The sequence below is a fragment of the Diprion similis genome, chromosome 3 (assembly GCF_021155765.1).
Source record: "Diprion similis isolate iyDipSimi1 chromosome 3, iyDipSimi1.1, whole genome shotgun sequence".
NCBI lineage: Eukaryota > Metazoa > Arthropoda > Insecta > Hymenoptera > Diprionidae > Diprion > Diprion similis.
In genome coordinates this window covers 314,623-328,997 of record NC_060107.1, presented here as the reverse complement: position 1 = coordinate 328,997, position 14,375 = coordinate 314,623, and the positions used below count along the sequence as shown (strand labels likewise).

Sequence of the window (14,375 nt, the reverse complement as noted above, 5' to 3'; positions counted from 1 at the left end):
GGCTTTACCCACACGTAGTCGTAGGTATACATTGCCCGGCTCGCAGAGCTTATCAAGCCACGGACAGACTTATCGCGGTTAAAGCCGTTGTTGCGCCACCTGTATCCTTTTCTGTTACTTAAGTACATGCAGAAATGTGTGTATATATTTCTTTCTCTCTACTACACTTTTACCCAAGTTTTTCTAGTCATTTTCGAGATAAATTCCAAACATTCCAACAATTTACCAATTTAGGTGTTATACTAATTGCGAAATGACCGGCAAGCCTTTTCAAATTCAATACATTAATATACACTTCAATACGAATAAATTAACTGCTGATTGGTTAAACCATTGTTATTAAAATAATATATAATAGTGTTTTACACGCTGTTAGACAGCTGGGTATATAAAATTAACACTTTCTTGCATCCAGCGTTGTAAGTATAGTGAATCAATTCATAATGAGACGCTGTAATGGATAATAACAGGATCTAGGAATAAGGTACTTTCACATTTCATAGAAACAATCCTCAAAAAAATAATCAAATCTTTCGGCGTCGATTCTCATCCATCGAGCATTAAAGTGCTCGGCTTAGATTTCAGTCCGTCGTTTTTCGTTTGATTCCGACGATTCCGCACCCCGTCCGTAGCATCCATCATTCGCAATATTTGCGTGTGATCGCAACGGTCCATCGGTGCGATCGATATATCTCTGACTGCTCGAAACTTACCGCAGTTATTCAAATGCTCGTTCTCCAAGCGGAAAAAGTTCCAAACGAACCGCCTGTTTTCAATCGAATCGTTTGTATACAGATTAGCTGAATATTATACGAACAAAACTACGATATGTATATCACGACACTGATATTATTAACACACGTATACCATAGTTGCGTATAATAAAAGGCAAAACGTGCAGTTAGCTTCTATTGTGTCATATTTATATAGATGTATGTAAGCCAGGCGTGTTTTTCTATCACAGAATACAGATAAATATACATTTATAGGTAAACCTACGCAGAATTATAATCTTTCGGAATTGAGATCGTCTTTCCGTTTAATGTTTCTCTACTTCGTTAGCACCGCGCACCGTCACGGGTGTCTTCGTCATCGTCGTCATCAGCCGCGTCCATAAGACGCATGGCACCCTCGGGTCCCCGATCAGTAAGTTCGTCATAACGCATTGGTCCTATCGAAATATCTCTTACCGCTCGAAACTTTCCAACGTTGTTGAGATGTTCGTTTTCCAGTCGCAAATAATTCCACATGTATCTTCTGTACGATGTGATTGATCAGGGATAAAAGGTACTTTGGATTACATTGATATGCAGTAGCTAGGCGATACCGATGATATCTGGATGAATTAATACATTGACTAAAACTACCATAAATATTCACGCGCGAGAAAAATGTATTACTTGCTAAATACCATATGGGTTTGAGTTATATATAGGACAGCACATCTATGAAGCAATTGGAAAGCCTTTTAAACGACGTGGGGATGCGTTATTATAGTTTCGTATTACGTATGTACGTATCAAACGTTTGAACTGCAGGGTTTAAAAACACTGAAGCTATTTTTTAACTGAAATTCCATCGAAAGTCACACATAGTTCTTATGGCTAGTGTTAATGGAATTATAAAAGCTTGGCGAATATTCCTAAGCCCTCGTATATTATCTTCCATACACTCGTCGATGCGCACCTGAATACTTCTAAGGGTGCAACGATGGACACCATCAGATCGGCATGCACGTAGCCCATTTCGGTGAGAGATAATGAAAATGCCCAACCAAATCGGAGGATGAAATCTTCAACGATCGCGAAGTAGTAGTAATACTGCGTGACGTAACCAAATCATTTTACAATCGATCTACTCGTGCATACTCTCACACGTATATGAAGCTGTAAACTGCAGTAATTCGCTATAAACTGCAAGCGCTTGTACCGCATATCGAGCACGGTTCGCGATTCCGGAAAAGTTGTGATTGCGTAAAATTTTTTTACAAAAGCAGCGATCGCAATATTTCGAATTATGCAAAACCTGTTCAACGCGTTTAATTCTGGGAGGAAATAAACTTACCGGCGAGGAGTAAACCATCTCTTCGCGAAGAAACTTGTTCTCCCCATTTCGCACTTCGAATAGGCCCCAGTCTAATTTAACATCCCAAGTATAGGCGAAGCAGGAACTGACGACGCTCGCGACAACCCAGAGGTAGAAATACGGGTTTTGCGTCGTTGTTTGGTAACGATCTGCAAGCACAGAAATCATTATAACTTAATAGGATTACTACTTTTTAATGCGTCATCTGGATAGTAATGACTTGAGTAATTTGAAAGCACAAGAATTACAATTTGCCTCCATTGAAATAAAAAAACTTAGGTTTTGTGGTGATAAAATGGGGCTGACAACCAGGCTCTGACGTCACGAGGACATTGTCCGATCGCAGTTTGCAAAAAGTGAGACGATCGAGTTTACCGTAAAAGAATTATACCTATGGCACGCAAATGCTTACTAGCGTAGGCGAGATGAAGATATGAGAAGATGACGACGAAAAAGCTCGTTGCGTATTTCGATGCGTTTGCCAGGTGAGGGAAAACTTCTTTCGTGTCCCAGTACCTTCTTAGGCACTGAGCGAATCGGAACCATGCCGGTAGGCAGGCTACGAAAGGCCTCATCGAGTGCTCGTGTATTATACAGACTTCCGCATCTATATCATGTGAAATGCAAATATGACTATTTGAAATTTATGCTGACACACATTAATTGCATTATTTCATGTAACGCGTTTGTTCCTCACCCACAACTCTTGTCCATGACGAGTTCTTCGTATAGAAACAGACAAAGTATTGCAAGTCCAGAAAGACAGTGTGAAGGGAGTTGAGCTGATCGGCAAGCCAAAAATCGGCGAATCCCACGTAAAAGAATGGCGCACAAAAAATTCGCCCCATGACTCGCAATGCCCAAAATCTGGCCTCATGTCGCAGGGTTTTAGTCGGGTTCAAAAGGAATGCCGTTAAGCCTGCATACAGCAGAACCTGCGCGGATTACGGGTTACTCTCATTGTGTGATTGAATATTCAATCGAGATCAACTAACGACATTGCAGTCGATTGGCTGATAAATATTGAACATTGTCAAGCTAGTATACAGGAAGTGACTAGGGCAGAGTGGATTTGTTTCTTTCCATTCTTAGATGCAGAATAAATTGGTACCTATACAACTCGAAAGGGAGAACTTACTGGAGGGAGACTGAAAGACCCTCGAGAATCGTAATATTTTCTAGAAAATCCACTTTGGCCCAATCTCCCCTTGTCAAATTACCGGCTGTATAAATGGGGAAACTCCTAAATTGTCGCTGTACAAAAACCCGAGCACCGATAAAGTCCAAACGATTCCAAAAATACTCGCCATTTCAATGATGTGCTGAAAATGACGATTAGTACGAATGTATGATCGATGAATGGCTGAATTGGTCTTATTTTTATCTGTGCCGTTGTGTATAGATATGGTAACTATAATGGAAGTATTATCTAACCTGTTCCGACAAGTGGTTTCGTGGGTCCAATTCGAAGATTAATACGTGATTAACGCCTGAGGACCTCCAACCGTAAATATTTATTCCCATGAGAAAAAAGAATTGTACCATCAAAAGCGGACCACGGTAGAGCCTACACAATACCCTCCAGTCACTTCTGTCGTTGTTATAGGCCCCTATGATAAAATTGATTTGACGAAATTGATCCTTCGATCCTTTCACCTAATTGGTATTGAAAGGGTGTCGAAACCAATCGAGCGAAGGGTAGAAATACCTTTCTTCCAATAAAGTTTAGATTGGCGAACGTCATAACGACGCCGATTACTTCGGCGTGGTCGAAATGTATTTGAAAAAGAAAAGAAAAGGTAATTCTCGCCCTGTTATAGCTCATCATTACCGGAAAGCACAACGGCGACGAGTAGGACTACGAAGGCCCCGGAAAAGAGGCCGACTTTGAACGCTAGCCAGGGCGAGAGTTGCTCTCCCAAGGGCGGGACACGTAGACGTTTCATTGCTCGTTGACGATCACCGTGCTCTAGATCGCGGGTGAATACTGCCTCCGTTTCTCCAATCAGTCTGTCGATATCCTTGTGAATATGAAATAACGCGCCCTCCACGTGCTCTGCCCTCCATTTCGATCCTACTTCAACGTTTAACAACTGAAATCACCCATTTCACGATTGTAATATGAATTCTTACGCGTTATCTGCATCTGCAGAACAATATGTAGACTACTGTAACTTTTATACCCGTATTGTATGCGTTGTATGATGTTGTGCGCACTGCACAGTGTTAATGTATCAAGTGATATGTCAAATTTGTATGAAACTATGCAACGCACTTTGTCATGTTTCTTCAAGATTTTTCTGAACCCGGTGAAGTTGAGATTTTGATAATTTTGAAGCAGTATCAGCGACAGATAAAACTCGGAAAAGGCAAGTTTCAATTCCTGAATCTTACGCGCAGATACTGGCTTCTTGTGAAGTATGCGTCCACTATTGCCTTTATAGCCGCCGGATTTCACTTCATCGGCGATGGTTTGAACTCCGCTCAGCTCACTTGTAAGGGTTGCGTATCTACGCATCGCCTCTGCCAACTTTTCTGCAGAAACCAGTTTCAATTTAAGGCTTGGATATTTTCCTTCCAATTCATGCCAAGTATGTAAGCAATAATTCTTTGAGTCATGCACAATCTATTAATCACCTGAATAGAACGTGTTGATTTTTGCCAACTCCTTGTCACAATAATGGAAGAAAGTTTCGTCAAATTTACTGAAATACCTTTCCAAAACATGCGGTTCGATCGCTTCTGCCGCTGGAGCTTGTTCGACCGCAGCGTACAGCAAGGCTTTCATTTCCTTAATCAAAACAGCGTTGTCATAATTTTTTATTGGATAATAGTCATTGACGATTCTCCTTCGAAATTATCACTTCCGTTCGTCAGTCAGTTTGATATTTGCAACTGAATGCAATATGGGACATTTTGGCTGTCTATTACGTTGATCAATGAGACTGTACTCTTGCAATAATCAACGATTTGTTATGGTGAATCAACGAGAAGCGTTGTTACGTATCTTAAAACATAAAAAATGCACAAATCGTTGCATAAAAGCTGATTCAATATTTGAATTGAATTCTCAGTGGTCTACCGCCTTTTTGTTATTTTAAGCTTTCACCGCCAGATCGCGTGCTTACAAAATTATAGCCTGGAAAGCGCCTGGAGAAAAATTGTCAACATTCTTGTGTGAGTCGGACATCTTATTGCATATTTGTTCATTGTCTTACAGTGTTCACCGCACACAACTCTATCCATAAATCTGTGTTGGGAAGCGTGTTTCGACGGCATTCAGATCCGTGATGTTTTAGGTTATAACTAGTTATTACTTGAAACAAACGGCGTAGTATGCGCGAAATCGTTTTGAAAAATTTTTATTAATCAATAAAAAGGACGGTACGACAGAGGGTCAGCGTACTGTAATCTAAAACGAATTCTGTAAGTGAATGTAATATTGGATGTTTTTGTAAGTGGATCATGAATGTAAACTCAATTCTTCATGGCATTTCAAACGGTCAAGACACTCTCCTATATGCATGCGTGATATAAAACTATGATTTCGTTAGCTATGAGATTACCTCGTAATTAATGTACTGTTTTCTCCATTCCGGAGTGATATGAGCGGCCAAGTGTTCCGCGAATTTCATTCTATCGGACTTGTCGCGTTCGTTTTTATATCTCAATCACAACCGGCCCTCCCGAGCTGCGCTTGTAAATTAAATTCCCATCCTCGGATCTGTTTTTCAAGAATCATCGACTTATTTATAAACTGTAAACTCCGGTTGGCAAACAATTTGACATACACACACAAGTTTGTGTAGATAGCTCATGAGTATGCATTTGAATGCATGCGGTATTTCGCGGGCATAGGCTATAAAAATTCTAGAACAACAACCACTCGAGAAAATGTAAGAAACGGAGCTCACAATTTAAAAAATATCAAGCTAGATAGCGCTAGTGTTTCCATTTACATTTGAATCACGGGTCTTTCACTAAAATTTTTTAATCAGACGTAAGCAAGCAAGGCTCGATGATGTGTATACTAAACGTGATAAAAAATAAACTTTCTTTCAGTAACAATGCTGCGGAGATTTACGGCACTGGAAAAGCTACAGAAGCGATGGGTGAGATTTAAATAACAAGTCGAGTGTCTTACTTACAGTCGAATCCTAATAGATAATGTAAAATTTATCTTCATGTCTCAGACTTCGGCGAGAGTGATGGTGAAAATTGACGAGACTGTGAATAAACAAATAGAATCAGATGAACTGCATCCGAAACGACATCCGGGAATAATAAAGTCAAAAGCCATAGAATTACCGAAATGGGTCGAGAAAGCGATGGTTGAAGCTGCTGCGGGTATTTGAATCCTTGTTTCTCTTGTTTGTTTAGATGTAAATTTGAATGCCTGCACTGTGATTGATTTTTGACACAGCGCGTTAATCACTCCCTAATTAATTATAAATCCATGTCGTAGATCACCCAATGAAACCTTTGCGCCAAGCGGCTGGCGTCCTGGCTAATTATTTGAATCAACGTCATCCACCAATGGAAAAACACGATTTCATTAATAAAGTAACGGAAGTGCAAGAGTTAATGACGAGAAATATCGATCTAAGTAAACTATCTACCAAAGAAATAGATGAGTTTTGGAGTCGAAATCAGAATAAAGTTAAAATTAAATTGAAACAGAAAGTTTACGCTTGGGCTCCTGTGGAATACGATGCTTACAAGAGTTTATGTTACATGCTGGCTCGTGGAGCTCAGGAATATTCAGTATTACATCGCATATTTAAGGAGATACACCTGGCCGATGAAGAATTTCAGCCGAAAACATTATTTGACTTTGGATCTGGAATCGGCACAGTAACATGGTAGTTTAATTCTTTCTTAGGAAAGGGGTCTTATGCCGAATTGACAAAAATGTTTCCTTTTCTCTCAGGGTGGCGTCTCAATTTTGGATAAAATCGTTGCAAGAATATTACTGCGTAGATTCTTCAGGAGACATGAATCAATTGGCTGAATCCATAATAGCAAATCATCCATCCAAGCTCAAGGAAGTTTACTTTCGGCAATTTTTACCTTCGTCAAGTAAGGTGAGTTCAATCAGCTGAATTCAACACCGTACAATTAACAGTTGGGTAACTCCATTTACAATCCTATTCTTCGATGTTTCAGATAAAATCAGACATTGTCGTTTCGGCATTTTCGTTATTTGAACTGCCGAACGTGCAAGCCAGGCTCGATGTAGTTTTAAATCTTTGGATGCGGACTAATAATTATTTAGTCATAGTAGAGCAGGGAACAAATGCGGGATTCAAGGTACTTACCTTGCACTATTTTCCATTATGGAAATCCATGAATTTTTATTTACCGTCATTTTATATTTATTTTATGTCGTTAACACGTATACAGATTGTGAACGAGGCCCGTGACTTTATTTTGAATATGTCCATCGAATCCTTGGAGACTGACAATCCAAATCCGTTTCACGTCTTTGCACCAGTAAGTAGCCCAAAGCAGCCGTCGACACTGTACGGCTGCACTCAAATTTTATCGCTAGTAAATGTAATTATTCTACAAAATTTGCACGGATCAACGAACTATTTTCAGTGTCCCCATGATACGATCTGCCCGAGATATATCATCGACACGACACCATGTAACTTCGAATCATCTTATTTTAACGCGCTGGTGGGAAAACAAACGGAAATAAAAAAGGAACGTTTTTCGTATGTCGTCCTGAAGAAAGGTTATTCTTTGAGCGATTTTTTCTTTTCTCTTTCTTTTCTCGATCCTGCATTTTATCAGGATAAAAATTAAATTATGATATATTTGGCGATAGGCGAGCGCCCTGCAGATGATCCACAGTGGCCTAGGATTGTCAGACCATGTTTGTTTCGTTCAAAGCATATCGTGTGTCGGATGTGTACAGGGACAGGGAAACTTGAGGAGATTGTCTTCACAGCCGCCAAGCACGGAAAGTGAGTAAGAGTAAGGTCTCACACCCGCTAACCCAATACGTATAAATTACGTACTCGTGCGTATTTCTTGATAGTGTTACGGCCATGTGACTGAAAAATAGACGTCAATTTATCATTTCAACTGAGGTTCGTTTTACACACTAGTATATTCATTTTTAATGATTACAGACCGCTCTACAAATGTGTCAAAAACAGCGATTGGGGAGATAAACTACCGCTTCAAATCATAAACCCAAAAGAACCGGACTCCAATGATTAAATATTAAAATTAAATTTTTGTAAAGCGATTAACAATGTACATAATAAACGTGTAAATATACGTATATATAATTAATGAATACACATCGTTGCCATAATGCCATCCATTTGATCTTATACCTAATTGTTTCAACTGTAAACTGCGCCGTATTTAGTACCGGCTAACAGTACACGGGTGTATCTTTCGATGCCTACCTTTAGACGTAACTGTCGCGTTGATATTTTTTATCCAGCGAAAATTTTCCCAACTTCCCATCAAGTAACATCATCTACTGGTAAAATCATTGAGATTGAAGGAGAGGATAAGTCCATAAACTTGAAGTGGCCATGCCAGTTTACATGCCCAAGATTTATTTATTAGTAATAATTATTTGTTTCGTAGTTTTTCTTGCACAAAGGAATACTAGATATTAGATGAACAGTTTAACGTTTTGTGGATTCCAGCGGAGGGCCGTGCCCATGGAGAGTTTTTTCAAAATGTCAAGATCTACAACGTATCAAAAATCCAGACGATTTTACGGAAAACCAATTTCAATTTAATTCTAACCCAAGTACAATTATACAATACCCAATTTTACTACGTAACCAAATGGTAGCATGTGAAATATACGTTAATACAATGATTATAATAGAAATCGTGGATGGTCCGTGACTGGACTTTTATTCATCGCAAGAAATTGTCTTTTATATACTGACTACAGATTTGAAAGAAATGGTCTCTGAACGCTTTCCCTTCCCAAGTAGCACACAGAAGCTGACTATTATTCGAATTCAAAAAGTCGACATTTTGTCCAATTAAAGAAATGTTGACGCATTGTTGGCAAAAAGATCGGCTATTTTTTAAGGGCTATAGATCGTAAAAAAACTGGACTTAAAGTTGACGTGCAGTATACTGCACGTTTACGAATGTCCTCTGAAATGTCAACTATAAGGCAATTCTATCGGACAACGCGTTGTCACCTTAGAGTTACCACTGGAAAGTTAAGACAAAAGGTTTTGATGTTTTTCAGATAAGCAATGGTTTATATGAGCGCATTCATGTGCCGGATGAACGTTAATGTCTGCTGGCAGTGATTATAGACTGACTAATCGCTATCCCATACTTGACGCCGGCTGACTATTATAGTCATGTAATTAGCTTATTTGTAAATTATTGCCTTTTTACAATTGATTTCTTACAGTCGACTGAAAACTTATTAACAGTTGACAACGTGTGTTGCCCTTACCATGACATTTCAGAGGACATTTGCGCACTTTTAGTGAGTGTACAGTCGACAATAGGCTCATAATATGCTTATTTCCAGTTGACTTGAAATAGTTGCCGAAGAACTTCTGTCGATATTAAGTCAACTAACAGCAAACAGTGTGCTACCTAGGTTGTTTCGACGTCATAATCTCGTCTCGATACGTTACGAGAATCAGAAAAAGTGCAACTAGAAGACTGGAAAAGCGAAACTACTTCCAGAGTAGGGGGTCAAGCCTCGCGATAATTCGCATCCGTAGACTTGACTACGAGTATTAGTAGTTAGATTTTCTCCGTACATCGAACGACGATTACGGTGCTCTGCATTTCAGGTGAGCATAAATATCATACAATTTGAATTTTATAAGTTAATTGAGCGTTTACACTTTTCACCCCGTCGCGGTGGTGGAAACAGCGCACGTTATAAAAGAATATTTTAGACGGAAATATTGGAAATTTTGACATGTGCATATGTGTTTCTAAAAAATTTTTTACTAGAAAATGCACGTTTAAAAATAATACCGGTTTCTTACATTTTTTCACACAACTAGGATAATCGTTAGTACCACCGGCAAAATTAAACTCGATTTACTGTCGAGACGCCATATATAAATCATCCTTCTGAACTTCTCTCTGTACACTAATTTTTTTTATAGATAAAATATGGTGTTCAATACTTTCAAAATAGTTTATTACGTTCATTACTGTCGGAATGGTACACTGCAGTATGAAAAATATAGATCTTTATGTAGTTACATAACTATACACTGAGAAATTATGGAAGCGAATGGTGACCATAATTTCAGTGTTGCCTCGTATGCGAAACTTTCTCCATCCGCGAGAGATTATACCAGTTTCACTCATATACATAGACACCTACCTACTATTTTTCCGGAAAAACGTAACGCGTTATACTCGAGTTACATATATACTCAGACGAAGAGAATGCATTGAAAAGACTTTCTATCCCCTAATCAGTAATTTTCTTAGCGTATGAGTCAATTTACAAATATACTAGTTGGATACAAAATGTGCGCTGATATAGGACCGTTTCAACTTAGGTGATATATTTCATAAAGACACAGTGCAAACTAAGGTGCAGGATCACTGCATAATATTGCAGTGCATGTAATTCTAAACGTAGACAGTCTCCATTCAGAGATTTCCCCAGAGCATTTAGACTTTATTTTCTATTGCAGGATGTTCCTACAGACCATTTCAATAACGATCTTAGCGTTCCTCTACTTTTACTTAGGGTTGCGAAAACCGAAGGCCTTCCCTCCAGGTAACGTACCACGTGTTCGGTTGAAGGTTTATACATGCATGTAAAAATATTATCTGATCACAGGACCAAAATGGTGGCCCATCATCGGGTCTGCTCTGGAAGTATCTCGTATACGAAAGGCAACGGGGTGTTTGTACAAGGCGTGCATGGTTCTTTCAAACAAATACGGTCCGATATTTGGTATAAAGATCGGGGGAGACCGCATAGTTGTGCTGAATGACTACGAGACTATTCACTCAATGCTGAACAACGAGGACTGCGATGGTCGGCCAAATGGAGTCTTCTATCGGGCGAGAACGAGGGGGCAACGGCAAGGTGTTTAAATCCGCATTAGGCGGTACTGCTTAAACATCTGCTAAAGCGGATGACAATTTGTTTAAAAGATATGACAAGAATTGAGAATGCAATAATGTGCTATCGCGTGAACTTTCTAGGAATCCTTGTAACCGATGGTCCTTTCTGGATAGAACAGCGTAGATTTTTAATTCGGCACTTGCGAGAATTTGGTTTCGGTCGCGATACGATGACCTCGTTGATCGAAGCAGAAGCCGTTCACCTTGTTGAACATTTGAAAAAACTTTCCCGGGCAAAGAATCAAGACTTAACGCCGAGCCCGAAGCCCCGGAATGATTGCTGTCGCAGTCGCATCAACAATGGTCAAATATACCAGCTTGCAAGTAACGGCGCAAATGACGAAAAGAAAAAAAATCACCCTGACTCAAAGGATTCGGATCATGGATCAAACGACGCTTGCACCAATCCGAAGAGCACCTTGAAAATTGAAGACATGTATGTTAAACCTGAGGACTACGACGAAGTCAGGAAATTGTCAGAGTCGGGAGAGATGATCGTTTCGATGAACGAAGTTTTCGGCGTTCCTGTATTGAATACCCTGTGGGAAATGATCGCCGGAAAGAGGTGAGAGATATTGCGAATAGACATGATTCTTCTGTTCTCTCGTCGGTCTCGTAGATTTCAATTCTGTAAAGCAAATGATAAGAAGGCAAACTACAACAGCTTCCATTACGAGCGTGAATTTTCAAATGCAGCAATATGCCCAAGTAAATTTCATCGGCTTTGAAACGTTAATTATATGCCTAAACTAAAATCAATGCTTTTGCTAACTCTTTACAGATATAGTAACGAAGACACGAAATTATTATACCTACAGAGATTACTCAACAGCTTATTGAAAGATGTCGACATGACCGGATGTCTCTTCGGTTACTTCCCAATATTGAGAATTCTGGCGCCAAAAATGTCTGGCTACAAACAATTTTTAGATGTGCATCAGCATATATGGGATTTTCTTAACGTAAGTGAATTACGATCAGGCTGCGAGAGCAGTTCTCCAAAAAACAGCCAGCTGGCGGACCTTTTTCGTTTTACATTATTGTCCTTGAAAATATTTCAGGAAGAGTTGGAAAATCATAAAACAACATTCGATCCGTCCCAGGTCAGGGATTTGATGGACGCTTATATAAATGTGCGACTGCGATCGAGTAACGGTGAAAGTTATTCAGGTGTGTTTAAAAATGACCGGTCATACAACGCTGATTCACATTTCCGTTCTATATGAAATATAATAGTAAAGTAAAATAATAATATTACACAGAATCTCAACTGCTGGCAACCTGCTTGGATTTGTTCATAGCAGGCTCTGAGACCACCTCCAAAGCATTGGAAACGTGTTTTTTATATCTCGTGCTTTGCCCGGAGGTTCAAGAAAAAGCGCAGCGGGAAATCGACGCGATTGTTGGCAACGACAGATTACCAACGCTAGCCGATCGACCTAGGTATGATAGAACATGTGTAAGAGTCCGAATTGTAAAAAAATAGATGGTTTGTAAGTTTTTCGAATCAATTAATGTAATCAAGTGTTGTAATTCAGAATGCCATATGTCGACGCGATTGTTTTGGAGTCGTTGAGGATGTTCATGGGCAGAACGATGAACATTCCTCACAGAGCGTTGAAAGACACGGTTATTACTGGCTACCGAATACCAAAGGTAAAACATCACAAAATTATTTTCATAGAGATTGTAATGTAATTTATGAATCATGTTGAAGCTGCTGAGGTTATCGTACCGTTACATGTTGAGGAAAACCGCGATTTCGCAAGTTCAGAATCGTTTGAAATTCAGTAAACCGCAATAAACTTACCCCTTCAAAGTTATTCTAGCATTGGAAAATGGTGAATTTTTTTCCAGTGTTTCGTTATGGTAACGTTAATAACTTTAACCTCGTATTTTTGAAAGGCTAGAATAATTGCGAGTAAAATTAGTTTATAACATGAGGAAATTGTTGGAACGAAAAAAACTTATCTTTTCTCATGCCTCATAATCCCGTTTTTAATGTTGTCAAATTTCTAGGACACAATGATTGTTGTGAATTTCAATGGAATATTGATGGACGAATTTTGGAAAGATCCCGAGATTTTTCGGCCAGAAAGATTCATCAACGACGCAGGAACGATTACTATACCCAGTCGATTTCTACCCTTCAGTTACGGTAAATCCCGATAAATTATACGAAAAAAATATGTAAACTGCACTTTGTACAGAGAAATTGTATTTATCTAAATGTATTGTTTCAGGCAAGCATCGCTGCATAGGCGAAGTATTGGCAAAAAGTAACATATTTCTATTGACAGCTACGCTTTTGCAAACGTTTACATTTTCGGTTGTGCCCGGAGAAACAAAACCCACGATTGAATTTATCGACGGCGTAACGATCAGCCCGAAGCCATATCGAGCTCTCGTCAACCTTAGATTTAAAAAATAAACGCTTTCCCTATGGTGTTGGCTATGATTCGTTACATGGATTCAATACAGAGTTTTTAACTTTCGAAGAAATATCGGCGAAAGAGAGTTAAGAAACATGCATATACCTAATAATACCTATGTATGTACATTCGTGCTCGCAGAGATGGTTACATAATATATACCTTAGTCAAAGGATCGAGAGATGTACGAAAATAATAATTATAGAAGTCAAGTTTAGAAGCGTAAAATTTACCCACAGTAGAGAAGTGGTTTATTCAATATAAGCTTTGTTCCAAACTTCGTCTTATCTTCATAAAATTTCAGTTAATCTTATTAAAATACATTCATATAAGTTTTTGTTCAGATCTTGTGAAAGACAATTGTTAACACACATAAAAACTATTTTTGCAAAAACTGCAATAAATATTGTTCATATTGATTAAACGGTCATGAGATGCGAACGAAATTACATATGTACAGTGGTATAATCACCAAATACCTACATCGGGTACTTGGAATGGCGAGAGAAAATGCGATTTCTCATACAGATCATAAAATATCCAAACAAAATCAACCACAATAATGTAAAACAAAATAAAATAAGTAAGAAATAAATAAATCTCAAAAAGTATATGCAACAAACGACTCTATCTAGTGCCAATTAAGTACGTGTCGACGCGTGTTGGGAACTAAACGCGTCATAGAATCTTTTATCTACATCGACATTAAGAATTAAATCTATAGTGTGTATGTGTGTGTGTGTGAGC

General features: G+C 38.8%; 3 protein-coding genes across 7 annotated transcripts; 2 read left to right on the top strand and 1 right to left on the bottom strand.

The window, feature by feature from the left end:
- Nucleotides 1–532: 532 nt before the first annotated feature.
- Nucleotides 533–5,883, bottom strand: LOC124404119 (xenotropic and polytropic retrovirus receptor 1 homolog). 3 transcript variants are annotated; one of them, XM_046878001.1, is made up of 11 exons: nt 5,652–5,883; nt 4,723–4,876; nt 4,361–4,620; nt 3,917–4,178; nt 3,520–3,695; nt 3,306–3,407; nt 2,783–3,020; nt 2,498–2,692; nt 2,065–2,234; nt 1,687–1,820; nt 533–766 (listed from the first exon to the last, which is right to left on the bottom strand). In XM_046878001.1, exons 1-11 carry the CDS (start codon nt 5,718–5,720, stop codon nt 547–549), a joined length of 1,980 nt encoding a protein of 659 aa, XP_046733957.1. In that variant the 5' UTR covers nt 5,721–5,883; the 3' UTR covers nt 533–546. The 3 variants fall into 3 exon arrangements, with proteins under 3 accessions (XP_046733957.1, XP_046733958.1, XP_046733959.1); XM_046878002.1 differs by lacking the exon at nt 2,498–2,692; XM_046878003.1 differs by lacking the exons at nt 533–766; nt 1,687–1,820 and adding an exon at nt 890–1,257.
- On the top strand, nt 5,309–8,344 carry LOC124404126 (methyltransferase-like protein 17, mitochondrial). Of its 3 annotated transcripts, none has more exons than XM_046878013.1 (10): nt 5,310–5,511; nt 6,148–6,197; nt 6,279–6,432; nt 6,551–6,947; nt 7,016–7,169; nt 7,252–7,395; nt 7,489–7,578; nt 7,687–7,825; nt 7,919–8,057; nt 8,226–8,344. In XM_046878013.1, exons 2-10 carry the CDS (start codon nt 6,153–6,155, stop codon nt 8,314–8,316), a joined length of 1,353 nt encoding a protein of 450 aa, XP_046733969.1. In that variant the 5' UTR covers nt 5,310–5,511; nt 6,148–6,152; the 3' UTR covers nt 8,317–8,344. The 3 variants fall into 3 exon arrangements, with proteins under 3 accessions (XP_046733971.1, XP_046733969.1, XP_046733970.1); XM_046878014.1 differs by having other exon boundaries at nt 6,148–6,202; XM_046878015.1 differs by lacking the exon at nt 7,687–7,825 and having other exon boundaries at nt 5,309–5,511.
- Nucleotides 8,345–9,851: 1,507 nt separating this feature from the next.
- LOC124404122 (probable cytochrome P450 303a1) lies at nt 9,852–13,773 on the top strand. The gene is made up of 10 exons (XM_046878007.1): nt 9,852–9,890; nt 10,758–10,843; nt 10,907–11,158; nt 11,278–11,761; nt 11,978–12,158; nt 12,258–12,366; nt 12,459–12,639; nt 12,735–12,852; nt 13,216–13,354; nt 13,440–13,773. Exons 2-10 carry the CDS (start codon nt 10,759–10,761, stop codon nt 13,625–13,627), a joined length of 1,737 nt encoding a protein of 578 aa, XP_046733963.1. The 5' UTR covers nt 9,852–9,890; nt 10,758; the 3' UTR covers nt 13,628–13,773.
- Nucleotides 13,774–14,375: the final 602 nt, after the last annotated feature.

Bases quoted from the DNA above. Each gene is read 5' to 3' on its own strand.
- LOC124404119 (XM_046878001.1), bottom strand. From the start codon at position 5,720: ATGAAATTCGCGGAACACTTGGCCGCTCATATCACTCCGGAATGGAGA. The intron at 3,408-3,519 runs GTTAGATAATAC...CGTCATTTTCAG, and splicing joins GAAACCACTTGTCGGAACAG to CACATCATTGAAATGGCGAG. The intron at 767-1,686 runs GTGCGCATCGAC...GATTGAAAACAG, and splicing joins GCACCCTTAGAAGTATTCAG to GCGGTTCGTTTGGAACTTTT.
- LOC124404126 (XM_046878013.1), top strand. From the start codon at position 6,153: ATGCTGCGGAGATTTACGGCACTGGAAAAGCTACAGAAGCGATGG. The intron at 6,948-7,015 runs GTAGTTTAATTC...CTTTTCTCTCAG, and splicing joins GGAATCGGCACAGTAACATG to GGTGGCGTCTCAATTTTGGA. The intron at 7,579-7,686 runs GTAAGTAGCCCA...AACTATTTTCAG, and splicing joins CGTTTCACGTCTTTGCACCA to TGTCCCCATGATACGATCTG.
- LOC124404122 (XM_046878007.1), top strand. From the start codon at position 10,759: ATGTTCCTACAGACCATTTCAATAACGATCTTAGCGTTCCTCTACTTT. The intron at 11,762-11,977 runs GTGAGAGATATT...AACTCTTTACAG, and splicing joins GAAATGATCGCCGGAAAGAG to ATATAGTAACGAAGACACGA. The intron at 12,159-12,257 runs GTAAGTGAATTA...AAAATATTTCAG, and splicing joins ATATATGGGATTTTCTTAAC to GAAGAGTTGGAAAATCATAA.